General features: G+C 42.5%; 1 protein-coding gene across 6 annotated transcripts; it reads right to left on the bottom strand.

The window, feature by feature from the left end:
- Positions 1–526: 526 nt before the first annotated feature.
- IRF4 (interferon regulatory factor 4) lies at positions 527–24,674 on the bottom strand. Of its 6 annotated transcripts, XR_003607253.2 has the most exons (10): positions 24,614–24,674; positions 23,004–23,275; positions 21,536–21,722; positions 20,663–20,751; positions 19,799–19,943; positions 16,936–17,043; positions 14,171–14,524; positions 10,886–10,998; positions 1,530–2,351; positions 527–619 (listed from the first exon to the last, which is right to left on the bottom strand). XR_003607253.2 is itself a non-coding variant. In XM_028091106.2 (9 exons), exons 2-9 carry the CDS (start codon positions 23,217–23,219, stop codon positions 2,181–2,183), a joined length of 1,383 nt encoding a protein of 460 aa, XP_027946907.1. In that variant the 5' UTR covers positions 23,220–23,275; positions 24,614–24,674; the 3' UTR covers positions 1,314–2,180. The 6 variants fall into 6 exon arrangements, 5 of the variants coding, with proteins under 5 accessions (XP_087880227.1, XP_027946907.1, XP_087880226.1 ...); XM_028091106.2 differs by lacking the exon at positions 527–619 and having other exon boundaries at positions 1,314–2,351; XM_088024100.1 differs by lacking the exon at positions 527–619 and having other exon boundaries at positions 1,314–2,351; positions 19,799–19,940.
- Positions 24,675–24,973: the final 299 nt, after the last annotated feature.

Here is a 24,973-nt window from a genome sequence, read left to right as displayed (position 1 = left end):
TGTGATATATATATATATCCCAATATATATATTATTGAATATCATATGAATATTATATATTATATGAATATTATTCAGCCATAAAAAAGAATGAAATCTTGTCATTTGCAACAACATGGATGGGCCTAAAGGATATTATGCGAAGTGAAATAAGTCAGAGAAAGACAAATACCATACAATTTCACTCATATGTGGAATTTAAGAAACAAAATCAATGACCAGGTGCACCTGGGTGACTCAGTCATTAAGCGTCTGCCTTTGGCTCAGGTCATGATCCCAGGGTCCTGGGATCGAGCCCCGCATCGGGCTCCTTGCTCAGCGGGGAAGCCTGCTTCTCCCTCTCCCTCTACTGCTCCCCCTGCTTGTGTTCCCTCTCTTGCTGTCTCTCTCCCTCTGTCTGTCAAATAAATAAATAAAATCTTAAAAAAAAATCAATGACCAAACCAAGAAAAAATCAGATCAACAAAAAACCGGACTCAAATATAAGGAACAAACTGGTGGTTACCAGAGAGGAGGAGGTGGAGGGGAGTGGGTGATATAGATAAAGAAGATTAAAAGTACACTTACCTTGATGAGCACTGAGAAATGTATAGAATTGTTGACTCATTATAATGTGCACCTGAAATTAATGTAACACTGTACGTTAACTATACTGGAATGAATGAATGAATGAATGAATAAACTGTTCTTTTCCTTCCTGTTTTCAAGCAACCCCAAGCCTCGCCATTCATATGAAGGTAAGCAGCGGAGCCAAAGGCAAAGTGTGAGGCCTAGAGGAGTAAAGAGGATGGGGGATGATGGAGGGCAGTCTCCCCAGGGAGGGTGGGGGATGGAGGTGAGAGAGGGCCGCAGCCATAGCCAGGAAGTCAAAAAAGGGTTCATCTTCAATATGTTAGCTGGGAGGGACAGACCATTCATCTTGGAGAGGAGATGAGTGGGAGGGAAAGGGCACCCCAGGGGAAATAAGCAGAAGAACTGAACCCCAGAGAAGGCAGGAAAGAAAGAGTTCTCTCCTTTTCTCTCCCCCCAAGCCAGGGAGGAGCTTCCTGTGGCAGAGAAAGTTCACTCACATGCTGTGTCCCCTGGAAAGGCAATGAGTCTATGGGGTCCACTGGGGACCCCACACAGAAATGTAAGAAAGGAAATACACACACAGGCAACACACACACAAGTTTAAAGAGACATACAAACTTAAAAGAATTACATTTTGTGCTTTTTTTTCTTCTGATAACAAAATAAGTGATCATTGAAGAAATTTTGGAAAATACAAGAGACACAAGAAAATTTAAAATTGCCATCACGCCACCATTTTAAAAAAATCTATCACATTGTTTTGAAACTTGCTTTCTTTTCACTTAACAAAGTAACATACATTTTTCTGTGTCATAAAATACTTGTATGCCATACAAATTTTTAAATGGTTATATAACATTTCATTTTATAGATGTCCCATCATTTAGTTAATACCTCTTTGGGCACTGTTGGACATATTAGGCAGATCCATGTGAGTTCATGCCTCTGGTACCTACCAAGGGCCAGACGCTGCTCCAGGTACTGTGTATACAATGGCAAACCCAGCTTCTATCTTCAAGGAGTTTATGTTAGGGAAGAAAAATTAATAAACAGGCAATTACAAAGAAAAATGGCCCGTGTTGTACTATAGATACAGCAGGGCACAGATCTAAGTCCATAGTGAAAATTTTTAAGAAATCTAATTCATATTTTTTTAGCAATGTAATTTTCATTTTAGCTCTTATTCCATTAGGATAATGAAAACTCAATGTCAATTCATTTTGTATCTCTCCTCTTTCCTTGAGTTGGTACTAAATTTGGCACTGCTTCTTTGGCACCCAGGCAAGTGGTAGGGGGAGAAAGCGAGGAGGGGGTCTGTGCCTCAGGGCGATCTTCACTCAAACACATCCTGGGATGCCCACCATCCAGTCTGATGGTCATTGGCGAAAACAGGTTACCATGCAGCTATCCTTCAGTACCCCCCACCGCCTGCAATTCCATAACCTGTGCTTCCTCACCCTTCCTTTCAACAGATTTTTCTCAGGTTTACTATTCCCTAAAGGCTTTCTCCAGGAGGCAGTGGATAGTTCTCCATAATCAGGGGGCTGCTGAAGTCCCTACATTCATTTCTTCTCATTCTTCTTCTTTGATGTTCTGAGCATCTTTCTCTAGTCTGGGGTGGGAGACCAGAAAGGGTTGAAAAGGTTTATCTTGCTTAAATGCCCAGCTTCCTTGAGTCCTCTTTTTTTTTTTGTCCCCAGAAACAGTACCTTTAGAAGACGAATGCCAGGAGCAGACAGCCAAGTTATTTTCTTTCTGCCGCAGCAATGATGGCCTAACTGGGAATAATCAGAGGGGAGAGTGTAAATAGTGGGGAACTCTCTTCTCAATACTCCAACAACATGATCCTTTACAGAGCCAAACAGAAGGTACAATTAAAAAAGCCTACTAACCTAGTCATAGAAGTTGAAGAAATGTTTCTAGAAAGAGAAGATGTCATGGCTAAGACTTAGTAGAGAAAAGGGTGTTAGCCAGGTGACCAGGTAGCAGCAGGAGAAGTCTTCCGGGAGAGAGAAGAGAGGTGCCTTTGGGCACTGCAATAGTTCAGCAGAACCGGAGTGTGAAATCAGAATGGGGAATGGCAAGAAATAAAGGTAGAGGCTTCAGATGCTTTTGCTGATTTTCTTCCAGAAAAAGATTGCTATGGAAACCTGACTCAGAAGGAGAGGAAAAACAAAGGCAAAGGAAGTTATATTTGTTGGAATGATTCTCTTTAAAGCCACCATCATGCCTAAGCCTATGAAAAAAATGGAAAGAACTTTGAATTATAATTTACCTGAAGTAGAGAAACAGCAGCTTTTGAAGATAATAAAATGTTCATAATTTGAATTATACAGATTCCAAACTTTTGAACAGTCACTCAAGGAGAGGGTTAAAATGAACTTTAAAATTGATTATGATAGACAGATGGGCTAAACAAAGATGACAGAGGAAATATCTAAAGATAGCCATCTGTCACAGCATATTGTCAAACTAGCAGGAGCAGGGGTCATGGAAGGTGACCTGGAGGTCACTAAAGGGTACCTATAACACCCTATAATTCATATTCTTCACTAATTCTGAAGATATCTATCTGCCTGAGTTAATTTAGGAATAGACTGTCCTAGAAAAAAATGAGATATTATGACCCCTGGAGTGTCTTTCCAGAAGATGATGTAGAACTTGATGATGTTTTTCTGGCATCAATAAACACTGGAGTGCACTTTATGTGAAACTATTTATTTGTCAAAGTAATACTTGCTTTAAGGAAACTAAACCCAATACAGTCAAACTTGCACTGTATAAAGAAAGGCTTGTAAACATCGGTACCTGAGGGAGGTGTGAAATTACTTAAACAAGTTCAAGGGCTCAAAATCTCTTTGAAATTCTTGGGGCACCTGGGTGGCTCAGTCCATTAGGCAGCTGCCTTCGATTCAGGTCATGATCCTGGGGTCTTGGGATCGAGCCCCACATCTAGCTCCCCGCTGAGCGGAGAGCCTGTTTCTCCCTCTTCATCTGCCTGCCACTCTGCCTACTTGTGCTCTCTCTCTCTCTCTCTCTCTGTCAAATAAATAAATAAAATCTTTTTAAAAAAATCTCTTTGAAATTCTTTTTTAGACATAAAGAGTCAATATACTATTTGAAAAAATTTGCTTATATATACTGACTCAAGTTCATCCACACTTGTTGAGCAGATGAAGCCCCAAAAAGCAGTACGATAGTTTATATTCCCACTAGCTTCATTTGATTACCACTTTAAAATTTCAAAATTATTCTAAGCTAATATTCTGGGGCTCCTAGACACAGATTACAAACATTTCTCACAGTTCCACGAAGTCTTTGGCTGCAAGGTTTTTAACACCACAAGCTGCAGCCCTGTCCTTCTAGTGTTCCCACTAGACTTGTAAGCAGTTGATAGGCTCTTTTACTACACAGAGTTTTATGTTATATCTCACATTCCGGATGCTGGTTAACCTACATCCCCTCCTCTTTAACAACAACGGCAAAATCAAAGAAGCTATGAATATAAAAGGAAACAGTAACAATTTCTTTGGGTCTACCAGACCTTTTAAAACACACAAGGAAGAAGAAGGAAAGGATTGTTCAGTACTCTCCTTAGATGTGTTTCCGTGGGCTGGAGAAACTGCCCTATGCTGGGACAAGTTTTGCTATTTTTTTTTTAAACTAGCAGAGCACTTTGAGATCTGATTTTACGGATGCGTATGACAACCAGGAAGGAAGCAGGCTGCCGAAGCAACCTCTCTGAAAGAACACAACAGAAGGAGGAAGTATTTTAAAAGCTATCAAGATGAGTGTTTAATAACACACACAGCTCATAACAGATTAATTTTTTAAAAAGTCTTTATTTAACAACTACATAAAACACCAGATTGTCATGAATATCAATCTTTTGAAAAGCAATTTACACCAAAATTCATGACACTATTATGTACAATCATGTCCCATGGAATGATCTGCCTAGTTCTCTAGACACCCTTGCCTGGGAGGCCTAGCAGCAAGATGGAACCAGCATAGCTTTGGATTGACGTCAAGGGAGCTGCTTGGTCCTAGCCACTTATACAGACGGAGTGCAGGGAAATGAATCCCACTACCCATTAGGTTCCTTCCATCTCAGAGTCTAAAGCAAAACATGAGTTTATATTGGAGGAGGATTGGCCTGCTGGACTTTCGGTTCTTGTCCACATCCCACCTTTCTTTTCCTTCACTTCAACTACACTTCACCTACGTGCTTTCCTAAAGGCAGTGAAAATAAATACCAGGAAAATCGACCTTCACTGCATTCATGTGACAAGCTATTTGACACCCGTTAGCAAGAGATGGATGAGACCCACCTACATTGACATTGATCAATCTCAAAGATGGAGCTATGAGAAAAGTAAGTTGCAGAACAATGCATATGGCAGGACAGCCCTAATGCAACATTTAAATAGATGCCAGTCAGCTATAAACTAGGGAGATATATAGTAAAAATATAGACTTTAAGGAAGCTCACCACTTCCAGGAAAACATTTACCTGTGGAGAAAGGGGAGAAATTGATCAAGGAGGAATGAAACAGGAGTCTGAACTAAAAAAACATTTGCTAGAAAAAAAATTGATGTTCACTGTTACAGCCAACACATAAGCAAGGATTCTCTGGGGATGCATGTCCACCTATTGCTCAGCCTCTCAGGCAAAAGCCCATGCCAGACCCTGCACCAAGACCCCCAGAGTTGGAACAACCCTGGGGTTTACACACAGTGACATGCAAAGAAAACCTTGTTCATACCTTAGCCCAGTGTGTGTCTTTTTCTAAACACAAAACTGGGCATATCTGTGCTTTAGTGATAACCATATTGTCATGTTGCTTATTCCATGCAGGATTTTAAATTTTATCTCTCATTGGAACAGTGTCTTCCTAGCTCCAGGCAACAGTCTTGCTGGGTTCTCTATAGGGCGATAACTGTCCTGTTTTGCCTGGGACTGAGGGGGTTCCAAGGTTTGGGTTTTAAATGGGTTGGTCACCCTGGTTCTTTACAGTGTTCCAGAAGACATCAACAACCGCCCACTGTTTTATTAAATCCAAAGAACAAGAAACAAGCCATTAGAACATGTACCTGTGAGACTTACACATTTTTTAACCTTGCTGTCTAAAGCTCTTTAGCATAATAAATGCCTAAACTCTTCTATCATATCTTCAATTGAGAACAAACTAAATTCTACTTTATCAAGTCAAGGAATGAGGCAATCATTCATTTTCAAAATCCTGAGATAGCTGTCAGGATTCTTTACCCTGATTATTTCATAATTCATTCACTAGCTCATAGTCTGGATTCATCCAAATTAAAAAAATAAAAATAAAAAGTCAAAGTATATGGGACTAAAGATGAGAAAGGGGGAAGTGGCCCAAGCCAAGAGTATTTTCCAGAAAAGGTAACTCCAGTGTTAAAGCAGCTTAATATTAAAAAAGAAAGAAGAAAGAAAAGAATTTGCAACAGCAATAGAAATCAAGCATGTACTTTGAGAATTCAGAAGACACAGCACCCCTGGGACTGACACCAGAGAACTCTGAAGCGCTGGCATGGGGTTAAATATTCTCCAAGGAAGAGGGTCACATACACTGGGGCCTGTGTCACAGTGGTTCTAATTTTGTTTTCAAATCCCCCTTAGGATAATATATCCTAAAATACTTTGCATCTATAAGATGTATAAATTACTGCAATTCACAAAATATAATCTGCTGCCCATGTGTATTCACTTTTAACGGCTGATGAAATTCTTTAAACTGTGCTATGGACTGCATGGCGGTGGAGTTCTACAATGACAATGCCTCTAAAAAGAGTGAGGTAAATCTGTATTGTTAGGTTAAGAGAGCACTGCGTGAAAGTGGCTGCAAGATGATCTTATGAGGTTTTTTTTGAGCTGATGTATATCTATAGAGAAGTGAAGTGTATTGGAAGAATAAGTCAAACTCTTCTTGTGGATATTTCAAGGGAGCAGGATTTGGGCTGGGAAAAAGAAAGAGGATGTTGCTTAATTTTTGCCTGTCTATATTATTTACATTTTCTGTCGTTAATATGTATTATGCTATCATTAAAAACTCCTTGGGGCACCTGGGTGGCTCAGTCAGTTAAGCGTCTACCTTCTGCTCAGGTCATGATCCTGGGGTCCTGGGATCGAGTCCCACATTGGGCTCCCTGCTCAGCGGGGAGCCTGCTTCTCCCTCTCCCTCTGCCTCTCCTCCCTGCTCGTGCTCTCTCTCTCGTTTGCTCTTTCTCTCAAGTAAATAAATAAAATCCTTTAAAAAAAAAAACTCCTTTTAGAAGTTAAAAAAATAACATTCCAATGTTCCATTGCTTACTAAACTGGATAAAGGCTATATATAATCTGTCTAATGCAAAGGATACAGTTTGTTGAATGAATTTAAAAATATAGATTAGAATAAGAGATTATGCTAAGTGAAATAAATCAAGCAGAGAAAGTCAATTATCATATGGTTTCACTTATTTGTGAAACAGAAGGAATAGCATGGAGGACATTAGGAGAAGGAAGGGAAAAATGAAGGGAGTGGGAATTGGAGGGAGTGATGAACCATGAGAGACTATGGACTCTGAGAAACAAACAGGGTTTTAGAGGGGAGGGGGGATTGGTTAGCCCGGTGATGGGTGTTAAGGAGGCACGTTCTGCATGGAGCACTGGGTGTTATACGAAAACAATGAATCGTGGATCACCACATCAAAAACTAATGATGTATTGTATGGTGACTAACATAATATAACATAATAAAAAAAAGTGGCATATATTTGAGAACTGCTAAGTCTCTTGCTGAGGCTGAAAGTAATAGCAGTTTTTTTGTAGTATGATAAAAATATCAGTTGCCAGCCTCAGTCTAAATATCTGTACTTTTCCAAAACAATCAACAAGGAAGTGATCAGGTTTACTTAAGCAAGTAGATATCTTAGTGATTCTATAAAAAGATGTATTTGGAAAAAAACCAGTAATTTTAAGGCCCTGTTAAACCATACTGGCATGAGGAAGCATATAATATACAAAATAAGCAAAAACAGTCCACTGAGTCTGCAGTTATGCAATCAGTGAAATCCTGTCATCATCTTTCCTAACAGAGTTCACCAAATTGAAAAGCATCAGCTCCTCCTCTTTAGTGTTGTCATGGATAACTAACTGATAGCCAAACAAAACAAACAGGGTAAGAGGGGAAATGTCACCAAGTTTCAAAAATGTATCTTTAGTACTTGGATTGTTGATCTTTTTTTCTTTTTTAAGAAAAAAGTTTTAACAACAATCTCTACAGAATGAGAGACAAAAAGACAAACAAAAAATATCTTAAGCAGTCATTAAAAGATTGTAGGACTGACAAAAATATGCTAATCAAATATGCTAATCAACTGGTGATTAATGAAGTTTGAGGTAACTCAGAATAATTTAGGCCAATGAATTAGTCCTAATGCTTTTTGGTTCCAGAAAATACCAACTGGCTTCCAGGGGCACCCAAGGAGAGAGAGCAAATGGGAGGCAGTGTGAGACAGGGCAGGGAAGTCCGTGCTGGGGTGAGACCCAGGCCAGGTGGGGTGATCAGCCACCCCAAAGCTGGAGGCACTGTGGTCCAACATCAGTCAAAGATTCTCTTTCTAACAGCAAGCATTTTCTACAAGAACAACATCTTCTATGTGCATTGATACATTTCTTTTGTGGGCAGAGTCACCTCAAATTTAGATATTATTTCCCTGAGAAATAGTACAACACTTATGTGCTTTTATCCGTCTAGTTAGTGGTCAATACTGAAACACAAGTTTTCTCAGTTTTCAAGCAAGAAATAATCCACATCAAATTAAAGATAGCATTTGAGTAAATGTAAACACACCCTTTGGTCAATTTTCACAGTAATCATCAAAGATGACAGTCTACGGAAGACCCTGAAAACTGTCCTTCCTTTTGGAATAAGCTCATCTGTCAATTAGATGGAGCTGGTTTTTTTACACTCATTCTTGCTGAGATTCTCCTCAAGTGTTGAATTGAAGCCCCAATTTCCAAGTTTCTCAAAAGAAAAAGAGGGAGTTCAGTCAGCTGTTCCTGTCAAAGTCAGATATTTACAATGAAACAAAATCACTTGTCTTGACATTTTTCATTCTTGAATGGAGGAGTGGCGAATAGATCTGTGATAATCCTCTGGACTGCTAATGTGTTCAGGTAAATCATAGCTCCTCAGGAAATGTCCACTGTTTTGCTGAGCAAAATAATATAGTTGTCTGGCTAGTAGAGGTTCGACCTTTAATAAGAGATTTTAAAAAGATATTTTTGAAATATTCTTTTTAACATCCTGTAATTGGCTTATCATTAAATAACTCAATATCTGAAGATATGGTAAAGTTAAACCCAAGGTTAGGTGCTATACAAATCAAAACGTTCTGAAGATGCAATTTTTTGTTAGCCCTTACATATACCAACCTAAAAACCGACTCTACTTAATTCTGAGTTTTTACTATACTTAAAGTCAAAGGTGGTATTTTTAAATTAATAGCTGCTTAAAATTTATGTTTAACTAAGCATAAGCAAATCAGGTAAAATGACCAAATTAAAAGGAAGTTTGAGGTGATTAATGAAGTTTGAGGTAACTCAGAATAATTTAGGCCAATGAATTTTTCCACAACCACAGTTTGACAGGGATGAGGGTGTAAATCCTGAACAATTTACAATTCCTGGATGACCTAGATAATCTGTATATTTCTAAGATAAAGGAAAAAGGAAGGAGCAAAATCTGTACAAACAACAACACTGTTATTATGGGGAAAGAGAGGTTAATTGACCTCAAGTTCATCTAGTTTGGCTATTTATGTGGTTCATATTCACTAAAATAAATTCAGCTTTCAGAATTTCCTTAATTTACAGCATCTAAGAAAATTGAATACTTTGTTAATCAATTCTGCTATTAAATTGAGCCTTTATGTTACTTGATATATAGAAACTTAAGCATAATTCATATGAAATACCTGAAATAAATTAAACCCATAATAAAAGGGAGTAGGAACTCCTGGGTGTACACATATCAGTTTTTCTTTTGCATCCCAGACAACTCAATTCCAGGGACCCTTGCTTGAGGAACACATAGTTGCCTAACTCAGAGGAGGGCTAGTGCACCCAAAAAACCCTTAAAGTCAGACGGATGCAGGAGTTTTTCACCAACTTTCAAAACATTATTTATCAATACCAAGTTTATTTAGTCATTTAACAATCCTAGGTGTTAAGAAGATATCAATTATTATATCAATTACTGGAGAGAATTCAAGAAAAAGCTCTAAAGTCTTTTGGTTGGTTGGTTTTTGATTTTACAATCAAGGGGGGGACTGTGTGTTTAAAATTAGATAGTGTTTTATTTCAGTTATCAATTAAAAAACATTATGAGAACTAAAATATGACCCGAATGTTTCTATTCAAACCAAACCCTAACCCTGAGCTTCACCCTAGAGCTCACCCTCAACTCGGGCCCCAGGGTAGGTCTCCACACAGCCAGTGGATTGATTCCTAACATCTCCCAAAGTGGAACACTTTCTGGGGTCAGACTGATTTTTTTCTTACCTGTTACTGCTTTTGTCTAGGCCCATTATTAACTCTCAAAAGTATGTAGCAATGTAAAGTTTTCAAATTCAAAATCTTGGGTATTCAAAACTCTGTTTTCTGTGGCAAATTTATTCCAAATGTTATCTTTACAAACTTTTTATAAAAAAGATGTTTACGTGCTACAGTTGACCCTATTTTAAACTCTGCTAGAGAACACTGATCTACTTAAATTTCTTGACAGAGTTAACCTCCTCCAAATAACACATGACCCTTGGTTTCCATTAGTTAAATAATTTCTAAAAATCCAGAAATAAAAGAGGACTTGGGAAAAATTTGGGGGGACTGCAAAATACATAGGTCAATGGACAGCTTCCCATTTGGGAAAAGCTTCTCCATCAAGTGAAGGTCAGCTAGACAGCATTTTAAAAGCAATATTAAATATGGAAAATTTTAAAGGGCAACTTTTATCACTAGTCCTTTTAAATCCTTATAAAATGGGAATAGGACAACGTCTTGATCTCTACATAAGATGAGATGAATAAAGCCCAGGGTTGCAGGTTTGTGATGAGTAGACCTCTAGAGCTGGGAAAAACATGTGGGTCCCTGGGCTGTGCTGCCTGCACCATTCACTGGGCCATGCTTCCTCCTTCATGACTTTCCTGTCACTTGACATATACTTTTCATTTGAGACTTTTCTGAGACCCCGCCCTTGATGAAAAACAAGGAAACTCAATCATTTGAATGTGACTAAATACTCACGTGAGCAGTGATGAGCTTCCTTTGCCTCTGAGGATCTGGAAATTCTTCCCCGAAGCACAAAGTTACCTGGAATCTTGGCAGGGGACGGCCATGGTGAGCAAAAGCTTGCAGCTCTGGAGAAGCCCCATGAGAAAAACAAAACAAAACAAAATCCTGATCAGAAACCATCATTGAACATGCCAGGTTAAAGCAGGAAGCAAAAGCTCACTGTTGATTTGGAAAACTAAAATAGGAGTGAGTATTCTTTATTTCTCTAAGTGGGGTTCTTAACTTTTAGACCCCAGATATAGAATTGCATGTATGTGTTCATAGGTGTGCTTTTCCTGAGAGGGCTCCAGGTTTCACTTGATTCTTTTTTTAAAATTTTATTTATTTATTTGAGAGAGAGAGAGAGAAAGCTCGAGCAGGGAGAGGGAGAAGCAGGCTCCCCACTGAGCAGGGAGCCCAACACAGGGCTCGATCCCAGGACACAAGGTGAAGGCAGATGCTTAACCAGCTGAGCCACCCAAGCGCCCCTCACTTGATTCTTTAAGGGAAATATGCCCGGCAGATTAAGAAACCTTGATCTGCAGCACTGGATCCATGAGAGTGCAAATGGTAGCAGAAAGGAGTGAAGGATGAAGAAAAAGGAAAAGAAATGCAGCCATGTTGAGGTAAAAGAATAATTTATACAAAGGAGAAATTTCATTTAAAAAGTCAAAATTTTCTGATTACTTCAAAATGTTATGTCAAAACTGCTGAGTCCTCATAATCCAATATCTGTGCCACTCAGGACCTTTCCATGATTCAGGCATCACTGAAAATGCTTTACTGTTATCTTGGAGACTGAGCACCAGCTGTCTCCTACTTGGTACTAAGCCTAAACTATGGGACTTTGAGCTGACTTCTTGTCCATCTTGTGGGACGGGTATTGACTTGAAATGAAAAAGGTAGTGATGAAACACCAGGGGTCCCCACATTTGTGGATATGTTTATCCTGAAGGCACCACTCCTACCCTAAAGATGCAGAACAAAGACTGTTGGAAAGACACATGTGTAATCCCTGACATTGATCCATGTCCCTTTGCCCATATTCAAGATGACTCTTAAGCCTCTAGCTGCTCCTATTCTTTCCTTTCCACTAGAGTTAAATGTCATGTCCACAAAAGAAACACACATGGTTGCTGATACAACTTCTGCAGAACAGTATGCACAGGCATCTTGATCAGATATGCACCCTTGGGCTTTGCCTTTAGGGGCTGTCCCTAGTAGTTTGCAAATCCTGAATGGGGAGATATCAAAGATCTTCACTGTTCTCTTCAACTGAAGAAAAGTTTCTAACTAACTCACTGGACTGTTTGACTTCCTGCTTTTTTTTTTTCTTCCAGAATTCAAATCAAACCTAACTGACTTAGTCAGAATGTGTAAAAGGCGTTCACACTACTGAGGTCTGAGACTACACCTACACAAGCTAATCAGAGTGGCGAGTTGGCACAATTCTCCAAAAAAGTCATGTCTCAAATGCTTGATAACATGAGAACATTCTGTGGGAATCCTTGATTATGCAGAAGCTGGTTTACACAGCTGCAGTTTTTTAAGTTCACAGGTTCCTCCTTGAACCTCAGTGAATACTTCAAGATAAGAGGTTGCAGTGAACAAAAAGCACAGCCCCTGGGTTGAGGAAGAAAGAAAAACAACTCTTGCTCACAGATAAATATTAAATTCTAGGCAAGTGAATTCACAACCTGCAGATGTTCATAGCCGGTGCATCATGCCTTTCTGTTTTTTGCCTGTATCCAGCTCTCAGTGACTGTGACTCAAAGTGTAACTTATAGCCTACTTAGAATGGTAGGATTCGAACTTCCGAAAACATACATAGTGAGAGAAACTCACAGAAGCAAGTGTCATTCCCCTGGGATACCTTAACTAAAGCCCTAGCCCTGTGGCTTCTGAATCCAAAGAGACCAAGATTCAGAGTCTCTGAGGTGATCCAAACCCCCATGGACCCTTTCAGACGCTTTTGCAGATATAAGAGGTGCACACAAGATGCCCCTCAGTAGCTCCTGACTCTTCCTGGGGTGCCCACCATGATTACCACACTGGACCCCAGAATGGACAAAACAGTCATGGCGCAGATTTGGAGGCAGTTCTGCAGCTCAGAGGGAGGGAGGGGTGTTCAGGCCCACATGCCTCTCTCACCCTGGTGCTGCCTTGGAGAAACAGAGGCTCAGTTCTCCCTCTTCCTCTTGCCACACCTCTTAGTCAAGGGTTAGTCATATAAGGACATATTTGTTTCGGGGCACCAAAAGAGAATTTGGATGAGCCTACACGAATTTGGGCAACTTAAACCCAAAGGCTAAGCAAATGTCAATGGTGTCAAAGCACATAGATGCTTCATATTTTTAATTTAAATAAATTGAATCAGGAAGCATATTCAGGGAAAGGAGAGGCATATGAAAACCCGAAGACATAGAGTGTTTCTGAAGGGGCACTTATAAAAGAATAGCTTAAGGATAAGATATAGAATAAGGTACAGAAAGAGTTGGCAGTTAGCTGACAGAGCAGCTTTCTCCCTCCAAAAGAGGTATCATCAATATAGATAGTCAAATGAATACTCTGGGTGAAGCTTCAACAATAATGTGGCCAGTGGTTTCACAAAAGCCAGTGTGGGGCTAATTTAATTGTCATGAAATCAAAACTAGAAAAACAAAACTTATTGGTTTTAGAAAATATTATTTGAAACATGCATATCATAGAGATAACTCAAAGCCTTCTCATAATTTCCCCTTTGCAAAATCAGTTCCACATACTCTATCCTTGGTCTCACCTGCTGGAGAGCATCTGCTTAGGGGTAACACATCTCATAACCAAGAATATTAACAATACACTTCTAACCTTATGATTTTCTTAGGAACCCTAAAAAAGCTGAAACATCAGCAGACATGCTTGCTGAGATCATACTGCCAATAAAGTGTAAACCTTATTAGTCTGTGACTATTTGTTGAATACCAGAATTTCAAGATATCAGCCTGAACCACAATCCCCTTGAGCAATCTCCCTCCTCTTCACACCCCTTTGCTTTTGGAGAGGAGCAGATGGTAGAGGCAGAGGTGAGAGATGAACAAACAGGAAACCTATTCTCAGATCACGCAGGCTCAGGGATTAATAGAAGGAAGACCTCTGTCTGGGATGGGAGTGACATTCTGTTTGGACCACTGTAGCAGGCACAGTGTCATCCCCTCCATTCTGTCTCTTAGGCTCACAGGTGTGGGACGCTCCATTCTAACAGATAATTTGGTACATTACCTGCTAAAAACTGCTGTGTGTCAAAGAGCTTGCAGGTCTGGTCCCTCTCCAGTTTGTTGGGCCGATCACTGCACAGTGCCAGGGGCCCATCCCAGTAGATCCTGCTCTGGCATAGTCTTTTGGCATAAAGCCCGTCGGGGGCCATCCAGAGGACCACACCCCTTTCCAGGTGGCTCAGAAGTTTCTCGATGTTTTTCCTCTGGCCATTGTCCTCTGGATAGGGGAAAAGGACCTGGTCCAGGTTACTGGCATCATAGGTGTGCCCGTGGGAGATCCGACAGCCTTCTGGGCTAGACGTGGTCAGCTCTTTCACCAGGATCTCCCGGTAGTACAAGCAGATGTGGAGCCGGCAGTCTGTAAACACAGAGATTTCATGGTCAGTGCTAAGGGACCAAGGAGCATTGGATACACATCAGGATGCCAAACTATTCAACCAGAACATGTGTATTTGGTGGGACACTGGTGTCCCAGAATACTCCATAAAAAGTAGAAAGTTCCAGGGTCAAGAAAGTGTAGGAAATGCTGCATACCCTCATCTCCCTCATGGAGTCATAGACAATAAGAGATATTAAGGAAATCCTGCAAGAAATCTATTTAATGTTGTCTAACTCAGCATTTTCCAAATTTGTGTGACCATAGATTTTTTTTTTGTGAAGGGGGATCACACTTTACACTAGTTTTCTGCACAATATATTTGACTTGTATTAGAGAGCACCACTGGTTAAGAACATTTTATGTCATTGTTTGGTGATGATTATAGCGATGATGACAACAGTTATGTCTAAAATACTAAGTCATGTACCACTGAACAAAATTCATCTTTAAGCATGACAATCAGTTTTGATTTTGGAGGAAGTAAACCCTAAGCTTAATTTCTACTAGCAAAAAGAATATAATGGTGTTTCAAAAAATAAACAAAATGTTTGCATCGGAAACTACCCTAAAATATCAATATGATGTCACTTACATAGAAAAAAATATATATATACATACATACAAGTGCACATTGAAGTTTCAGCAAAGATAAACACTAAGACTTTAACAGTGGTGATCTCTGGGTGGTAGGAATGTGATGTTTTATTTCCCTTTTTTGCTTTTCTGATTGTCACATTAGTTTTTACGCTATGTGTGTATATACTACTTGTATAATAAAATTAATTCATGTGGAAAGAAAAGAATCAATGGAAAAAATGTTCTAAGGCTAAAGTCCCACTAGGCTTTCAAAATCTGCCTTGAAAGTAACTGTGCTTTCTAAAACATTTAACGAGATAAGTTCACTTATAAAATTTTTCTTCAGGATAGGACCCACAAACTGAAAGGACAAAGCTAGGTTTGCAAAGGGCTCCTTAACTGAAATGCAAAAGGGCTTCATGTATAGGCAATAGCTACCCATCCATAACTGCATGAGATTTAAAAATGAATGGGAATTGCAGTTCTCCAACAAATGTGATCAAGGTTGATAATTAATCTGTATTATGCAAACCAAAAAAAGAAACCCACAAAACCCTCTTATTCCTCAATGGCAGGTTTTGAGACTTAGACAACCCACATCCCTGTCTCAATTCTCCACTTCAATTTCTGCTGTTGTAAACACACTAGCAGAGAGCGAGCTCAGACAGTGTACTTGATGACAGTGAATGCTGACCATTTGAGGCGACTTTCATTTCATTTAATGTCATCAGAAATCACGAGGTCACAGTGACATAAATAGCTTTTTATTTCCTACTTTCCAGGCACCTACACAGGTCTTAGGTGCTTAAGAGAAGGGTTAGAAAGTTTCTGAAAACAAGCACAAGGCTTTCTCTTCAGAAACATCTCCCCTCCACCATTTAGGAGCATCTAAGAAGAGAGGCAGCAAGCCTCATTCAGAACTTCAGAACTGAAAAGAAATAAATGTGAACCTGGAAGCAAGAAAGGTGACCACAACTCTCAGAAACCTTGAGAATTTACTTTATACTTTCTATCATTGATTTTTAAAAAGCCCAAGGGGCAAGGTGAGAATTCTGAGGCTTAAGCTATTCATTTTTATTGTAATTATAAGTCCCATTTTAAAACAACCAGAATACGATCTAAAAAATAAATATATACACACCACATATGCTTAGCAAACCTTGAGGTGCCTTCCTTAAAACAGGTACGATCTTTGAGCTTGCAGGGATTCTTTTAGAAATGAAACTTTAAAAATCAGCTCTAACCCAAATTTTTTGCAAAACCTATCAAATTTTAGAGGAAGACTGACCACAAGTCTCACTACTTTTAGGCATATGAATGGAAAGGAGCCAGAACTCATGTCCTCAGGATGACAGAGGGGAAGACCTATTTGTAGCTAAACCTGGAAGGATGATCAGCTTTTCAAAATGAGAAACCTTGTGTTTTTTTCTAAGAAATTATACTACACTGTGAAAATGTTGGCTGAAGGGGGCCCTTGGTATATAAAGCTGAGGTGCTTGCATATTCCTGGAAATTCAGATAGATGTCAGTGGAAACCTTAAAATGACTCAATTCAAACCAGCATTTAGAATTGGCATCAGAATCAAAAGCTGGCTTCTTAGAGCTAAATATTCTAATGATGTCCTCATTCACAGAGGTTGGGAGTCAGATGTGTCCATACCCACTCTAGTCCCCAGGTGGAAGAAAACCAGTGCCCACGGACTGTGCTCAGGGATTCCCCACCCCCCCCAATCAAGTATACCCAAAGGTGAGGGTGGAGCCACAGCAGAAGCCAGCCTCCTGTGGGGGCCTCTAGAAGGGAACACTGCACTCACCTGAGAGCGCCAAGGCTTCAGCAGACCTTATGCTTGGCTCTATGGGGATTCCAGGGGCCTGGGACTCAGGCGGGGCACAAGCATAAAAGGTTCCTGTCACCTGGCAACCTGCATTTGTAAATAAGAATCAGATGATGTCTAAACAGAGTCTGTCCGACGACACATAGGAAGGTCTCCTCTCCCTGGGATGTGGCCACTCAGCCCCTGAGGGGTGCACCAACCCTGGAAAGAAAGGGCCAAGGGCCCTCTAGAATTGACCGGTGGCATTCTCAAGGGACAAAGACAAGCTGAAGTCCAATCAGAAAAAACAAGATTGAAAGAGGAAGGAGCCTTTTCATAGCTTTGGAAGGAAACTTGAAATAATCCCTCCATATTTTTTTCTTTCTTTTTTTTTTAAGTTAGTTAACACCTTAATCACCTCACATAATTACCACTGTGTGTGTGTGTGTGTGTGTGAGTGTGTGTTGTATAGTGGGAATATTTAAGATCTGCTCTCTCAGCCACTTTTAATACAATAGAGAATTGCTAAATACAGTCACCATGTACTTTAGATCCCCAGAACTTATTCATCTTATAATTGGAAGTTTGTACACTTTGAGCAACATCCCTCCATAATTACCCTGATAAACAGGATAACTTAGGCTCAGAGAGATTTATCCTTGTTCACGCAGCAAGTTGACAGTAGAGCTGTGACCTCAGGTTTACCTGAGTTCTGATGCCAAAGAGCCCAGTTAAAAACTTACAAATTGTTTAGTCTACATTTATTTAGCTTTCTATTTCTGGCTTCAGGAAGAAAATTGAACCATGTGTTTTGGCAGCATAATAGCTGTGGGTCACATTAAACAGTAATAGAGAAAGAATATCTAATAGAACATAATTTTGGTGGCACTTTTAATGTCAACTATGCTTCAAAATATGTCTACCTATTCCATCTTTTTGTATAGTTGGAGGCATTGCCTTGTTACTAAGGTTCTTAGTTCAATAGAGCCTGATGTATTAGACACAAGTCTGAATTTCAGAAACCAGTTTAATGTTAACTAACTCCTCCACTATGGAATGGAAAGTAACCCTTTTTGCAAATCACTCTTGAAAAGCTAATAAAACCAAACTCTGAGCTTTTTTGTAAACATGACACTAAAAAAAATTTTAAATGATGGTATACTTCGTCAATTTCATAAAGCCAAAAGTGACCTGAACATGATTTGAAAAAGGGGAACTGACCAAATTGTGAAGAACCAAATATTCCTAGAACATACAGAAGGACCTGAGTCTTGACCCATCTCAGGATTTCTATTTAAATATCTAACTCAAAAGTCCTAGAAGCTTGTGTTTTGCTGTGTTTGATACACTGTATGAAGTTTTCTTTGCACTTAGCTAATTAGTGCTTCCACTGAGTGATCTCATTTTGATGTCTGGGAAACTCCTATGAGAGTGGGACCACATCTAATCCAGAATGAACAAAGCTCTTTGGACCCCAGCACCAACACTAGTCACCTTATGGAGACTCTTTTCTTAGTATTTATTCATTCCATTCTTACTATCATTTCTAAGCCCCCCAAATAACTACACTATTGTTGTTGTTTTTTTAAGTGAACTCTACCCCCAATGTGGGGCTCAAACTCACAACCCCAAGATCAAGAGTGGCATGCTCTACCAACTAAGCCAGCCAGGTGCCCCTTGGGCACACTTGTTTAAGAGAACTATACTAGGTCAATAATCCCCTGATGTTCCTATAGGAAGGTTTAGGCGCAGCTATGGGATGCCCATTTTACAGATATGTAGAAAGAAACAGACCAGTGAGATTATTGGCCTAAACAACATTAAGGGACAATCCAGGAGGGAAGACTGACAAAATCTATTCCTTCTTGCCAAAGATTATTCAGAGAGGATGAAAAGTATTAACCTATCAAACAGATAATTAAAAAAATATGGCCAACCAGTTTGACATCTGAGATCCTCTGTCTTAAATGAAAGAGGAGATCTGAGGTTGAACTCCAGCCCCTCACTTCCACTGGGTAACTTTGAGCATTACTTACATTCTGTTGAGTTGGCCTCAAAAAAGGGGGGGCAGTTTTTAGTTGCTTGGGATGGATCTCTGTGGTGTTTATTTTATTATTTTTATTTATTTACTTATTTTGAGATTAGTATCCCCCTTTATTTTTTTCTGTGATGTTTATTTTTTATTTTTTTATTCATTTACTTGAGAGAGAGAGAGCATGGGTGGGGGGGTGCAGAGGGAGAAGGAGAAGCAGACTCCCCACTGAGCAGGGAGCCTGATTCTCAATCCCAGACCCTGGGGAATCTCTGGGGGATCCCGGGGACCATGACCTGAGTCGAAGGCAGATGCTTAACCGACTGAGCCACCCAGGCACCCCTTTCTGTGATATTTAAATAAGATCTCATGTGACTATGGACTCTGAGAAACAAACTGAGGGTTCTAGAGGGGAGGGGGTGGGGGATGGGTTAGCAATGGGTATTAAGGAGGGCATGTATTGCATGGAGCACTGGGTGTTATACACAAACAATGAATCATGGAACACTACATCAAAAGCTAATGATGTAATGTATGGTGACTAATATAACAAAATGAAATTTAAAAAAAAAATAAGATCTCACGTAAGGCAGTTCCCAGCATAGGTCCTGGCACAAGTAGGCCAGGAGTCAGTAAACCCTGGAGTCCTCCCCCTGACGACCTTCACTCTGTCCTTCACTGCACGTGAGGTCTTTCCTAGCAGCTCTGAGAAGGGGAAAGAACTGGGGTACTGCCCAGAAGGACAGATCAGGAGAGACCAGGGCCCTTTGGCCAGGTTTGTTCTGCTGGGTGAGCCGCAGCCATGAAAACCAGCCCCAGCATGCTCCTTACCATTTTCACAAGCCGGGCCTTGCCAGTGGTGGCTGCGAGATCCAAACGTCACAGGACATTGATACGGGATTTCTGGGTGGGGCTGATCAGGGACGTAGTCCCTCCAGGTTCGGTCATGGGGTGGCATCATGTAGTTATGAACCTGCTAAAGGAATATGAAGGAGCAGCTGAGATGAAAGGCAACCAGCTCAGCAAAGATCAGTTGGTTGGCACCGGGGAGGGGGGTGGCGCACAGATTCTTTTATAGTCAGACTCCTCACAGAGTCTTTTATTTGGCTGACAGCCAAATCATTTTATCATCTCAAAAGACTTTGGAGTGAATAGCTCATCACGCTAGGTGGAAAGTAGCCATAAAGAATCAAAAAGCACAATGAAGACAGTGTTATAAAGTAATGATTTGTTTAAAGCTTCATCATATGGTTAAACCTGGCACCAAAAGTACTGCAGGGAAATTTGCCTTCTTTTACCCACCAAAGCGAATAAAACAGAGCTGTAATTCACATCAGAAAAATCTGAAGAGATCAGCTGCCCTGTGGTTTCACATGATAAAGCACTACTTCCAAAATTTTCATCTTCCACAAAAGATCTGTTTACCAAATTTCAGAATCAGTAGTAGAAGTCCGTGCTAGCAGGCAGACACGTCCACCTCTCCACTCCTTAAAACCAACACTGATAGTAACGCCAGGTAGAAAGTGAGACACTCACCCTAAGATTGGCGATTTGGTTTGGCTGATTGACTAATAACAAAAACAAAGCACTGCTGTTTTGTTTGTGTATTTTTCCTGCTAGGTGGGACTAGCCAGCTCACGTGGGCTCACCCAGACCCAGCCTCCCCTTCTAGAAGCCCTGTACCCTCCACCATACCTGAGCTGGGAGTGAGGTATAAGGAGCCGTCATGGTATAGGGGTGGCTCATGGTCATCTGTGGGTCCTCCAGGGTGAGCTGCTTTGCTCCTATGTGTTTGGGCAAAAGGCAAATGGTAAAGTGTGAAAAAAAGGAACTGTCATAACTAAAAGTGAAATCTTAGAAAAATACCTGAGAGTTTAATTCCTAGAATGCATAACGGTGTTGACAAATAAGGCACTTTTTTTAGCAATTCCCATGGGCAATTACTTGTTCAGGCCATTAAACTGATTTCTATAAGGTCTGACTTATGTAGGACAGGTACAGAAGGAGATGAAATGCTGTGTGTGAATGCACTTTGTCACATAAAGGGCCCCACCAGCAAGATGTTCCACAAGTATAGTCATTTGTATGGTTTGTTTTAAATGCAGATTCTTGGGCTCTACTCTGACACACTGGTGAGAAACTTGGAAAGAGAAGATCTGAATTTCAGAAAGCCTCCAAGCTGACCACAGTATACTCTAAAAGTTGACATTTTTATTACTATAAAGAGTAACAATATATGGATATAGGTATGCTTCCTTTCTACAGAATGGTTAATCATGAAACACTGATAAATAAAGATAAATCTCTGAACAAGTTTTCCATGTTTTGTTTGAAAAATTTGGCCCATATCTTACACCAATAGAACTAACTTAAAAACACGTGCACACACATGCATGTGCATACACCCACAGGTAGAGAGTTGGAATCTGAGAAATCATCCTACACTAATACCACAAGAATTTCAATTTATGACCCTGAGAACTTGGGCAAAGAGCCTGTTGGACTTGAACATGAGGCAGGAGGAGGAAGGCAGGCTATATTCTGTGACCCCAGTCCAGGAAGTCCCACCTTTTTTTGCGCCCTCAGGAACAATCCTGTACACTTTGTAGGGGTCTGAGATGTCCAGCTGGCTCCTCTCTACCAGTTCCTCAAAGTCATTGCTCTTGTTCAAAGCACATCGCAAACGGGTCTTCCAGGTAGGAGGGTCTGGCTTATCTATGCCTTCTCGGAACTTTCCTTTAAATAGTGCCCAAGCCTTGTGGAAAAGAAGCGGAGGAAAAAAGTTAAAATATAGGTCTTTAAAAAAAAAAAAGAACCCGAGGATTGTATTTCTAAAGGAAAGAATGATGCTTAGGTGCCTCAGATTTATATTGTTGCTCAAAACATGGGACAGAAAGACACCAGATCTCCACTAGGTAAAATACTTTCCCTGTTGGACTCTATCTTTGCTGAATTGAAAACAAATGGTTTGAGCATTCTCTAGCTATTTATAAGAGGTAGGTGAGATGGGGAGGGTCCCTGGAAAGGGGCCCTAACCACCCCCTCCCCTCACAGTGTCTGAAGTGAGTTCCACTGGAACTAGGGGTGAGCTGCTACCCATAGAGTACATCTGAATGGTCAGATATTCTGAGAGCAAATTCCAGAGGAAGTCCCCTTCGCCTGTTCTGCCCGCAGGTGGTGGGCAGAACCTAATGCTCAGTTCATTGGGTAAACTGCTCTAGGGGAAAACAATCATCTCACACACACACACACACACACACACACACACACAGAGAGAGAGAGAGAGAGAGAGAGAGCTAGAGAAAAATGTCTAGAGAGAGACTTGGAAAGAGGGAATCAGACAGAAACAGAGATAGTGAGAAACACGTATGGATGGATCAAAGAGAGCTAGAAAGATAGAGAGCCCAACAGAGATTGAACTAAAGAAAAAGAAAAATATCCGGAGAGAAAGACCTCCAGAGAAAAACAGTGAAACAGAGAAAGACAGACAGAGGTAGTGAGTGAGAGGGACAGGAAAACAGAGACAAACTCAAGCACACCTAAGGGTGCTCACAGAAAAGAAACAGGGAGACAAAGAGAGACACATGTTGATCAAAGAAGGCACGGTGGTATCCAGAGGTACAGAATGAGGCTCCGATGGAGACAGAAGAACCCACATGAATGCAAACAGGAACACTCAAGTCAGCGCTGCTCTCCCTGCCAGATATCTATTTCCCTGCTGCTGGAGCCATCTGACTCCCCTGGTACTGCTCATGCCACACGTTCAGGATTGGTACCTGGTCCCCCGTTTCTAAAAACACTACAAAGGTTGAAACCTCTCTCCTCCCCCAGCTTCTACGGATTGCCACCTGATGCTCCCGGACCGCCCGCCCTGCGGGGCTCATCCCATCCGGTCCTTCCCTCGCGGTCCCCTTTCCTCTGAGAACCGCCAGGCGCGGACGGGGATCGCCACGGAGTCTGGGCTAGGGATCCACCAAGCTCTCTGGGGCCTTCCCTCCACCCCCACTTTGGCTGGGCTCCCCTCGTGCCAGGTAACCTTGAAGAGGGCGGCGTCCTCCTCGCGGTTGTAGTCTTGCTTGCCCGCGTGCTTCCAGGGGATGCGGAAGATGCTCTTCTCCTCGTTCTCCCACACCAGCCCTGGGTACTTGCCGCTGTCGATCTGGTCGATCAGCCACTGGCGGAGTTTCCCGTTGCCGCAGCTCACCGAGCTCATGCCGAACTCTCCGCCTCGGCCGCTGCCCTCCAGGTTCATGCCCAGCGCGCTGACTGTCGCCCTCACGCGCCCAGGATCCGCCTCCTGCACTCGCTCTGCGCGGCAGAGAGGAGGGCCAGCCTTTAGCCACCCCAGCACAGCGCTCGGAGCACCCTTCTCAAACCCTTCTGACAATGACCACGAGGCCCTGGAGTCTCCGAGACAACTAGGAGCGCTCTGTAAAAGTCGGTGTCGCCAAAGGCCCCTGAGAGAAAGCACCTTCTCAGCTGGCCCGGTCTCATCCCCTTGGCACGCCCGGTCCTCAGCCTCCCGAGCGTGCCTCCCGCGGAGTTCATCCTCCTACCCCACCTTCTGGACTCTCCATTCTTGTTGCACACCCCACAGGCCAAACGCTGCCCAGGCAACACAACTCTTGCCTTTGTGCACACTGCGAAATCCAGCCACCACCACACTTTGGCACGTTTGCGTGCTCACTCTTAGTTCCCGCTCTTCTTTGCCCATTCCCAAACCGTTGCCAGTACATTTCTCCCTTCATTGTCAGTTACCACTCTTGCCCACTCCTTTGGTGGGCCCCCAGCGCCAAGAATCTCGCACGTGGGAACGAACGCCTGCGGTCTGGACGTTCCAGGTGCTCAGCATCAGCAACTCCTGCTCGGGCCTTCTCCCATACCTGCACTCTCTGCCCCAAGAGAATCCGTGAGCCTTCGGCCGCTAGCAAGGATTAAGTGGGCCGTGGAGCAACACGCGGCAGAGACCTGGCCGGAGGCGAGGAGCGCAGCCGAATAGCGGGAGATTCTGGCGCGCAGAGCATCAGCCGGACCCCGGAGGCCCGCGAGAGAGAGTGGAGGCGGGGAGGATGCCAGGAGGGTTCTCAGAGGACACGGGGTTGAGGCAGCAGAGCGCAGGAGCCCCAAGTGGCCCAAATTCGGAGTTCCTCCTCCTCCACCACCAGTCGGGGAGCAATGCGCGGGAGGCCAAGGTGAGTTTGGGCCCTTAAGGGCCGCAGGATAAGGAGCCTTGGATTGAAGCCTCTAGAGTAAGAGGCTGTCCTCCCTCAGGAAAGCCTGCCGTACTGTGTAGGTCCTTTCGATGGCCCCGCCTTGGCCACTCCTGGGGCCCTGACAGCCTCTTTATCTCATCCCGTCCAGCGCGTGGCCTCCCCGGGCCTGGGCGGGGCCGAACCACAGGGTGGTGAGGGCAATGCTTGGGCATTGTCCCAGCTGGCCCTCCACAGAGCCCACACAAAGGTCCCCGGGCCCAGAGCAGATGTAGTGGGAGTCGGGGCTCCTCCAAGGGGCATGCTCCCTCTCGGGTCCTAAGCTGGGGTCCCCTGCGCTGCCCTCGAGATGGACCCCCGGACCTCTAGTCTCGCGCTCCTGGTTCTCTATTGTGCCAGCCTCACATCCTTTCTCCTTCCCGATCCCAAGCCTTACCTCGCCCCCACCTCGGAGCTGAGGGCAGCAGTGGGTCCCAAGTTCAAGTGGTGAAACTAAGTATCGGAGGTGGGAAAGAGGAACTTATAAAGCTTAAAAGCCCGCTGGGGCGGAGTCTGGGGCGGGGCGGGGCGGGTACGAAAGCGCCTGCCGGGTTGGGGCCAGGGGGGCGCTGTGAGCGGAGACTGGGGCGCCGCGGGAGAGCCCCAGGGCCAAGACTAGAAGGAGCGTGTGTTGGGGGGTCTGCTGCCGCCAGGCTGGGGGCCCTAGCGCCCGCTGCGATCCACCTTGCGTTGCGCGGGGGCGAGCGCACCTCGAGTTGGGCGTGCGCGGCCTCGGGGACCTTAATGTGGGGAGGTT

The sequence above is a fragment of the Eumetopias jubatus genome, unplaced genomic scaffold, assembly GCF_037043125.1.
Source record: "Eumetopias jubatus isolate StellerSeaLion01/CBP00866 unplaced genomic scaffold, mEumJub1_p1.0 scaffold_6, whole genome shotgun sequence".
Taxonomy (NCBI): Eukaryota; Metazoa; Chordata; class Mammalia; order Carnivora; family Otariidae; genus Eumetopias; species Eumetopias jubatus.
Note: the sequence above shows the minus strand (reverse complement) of the source record. Positions and strands in the feature narration are given on the sequence as shown.

Coding starts and splice junctions, on each gene's coding strand:
- IRF4 (XM_028091106.2), bottom strand. CDS start 23,219: ATGAACCTGGAGGGCAGCGGCCGAGGCGGAGAGTTCGGCATGAGCTCG. Junction 21,723..23,003: donor AGGACGCCGCCCTCTTCAAG/GTTACCTGGCAC, acceptor CTTTTCCACAAG/GCTTGGGCACTATTTAAAGG. Junction 20,752..21,535: donor TCCTGAGGGCGCAAAAAAAG/GTGGGACTTCCT, acceptor CCAAACACATAG/GAGCAAAGCAGCTCACCCTG.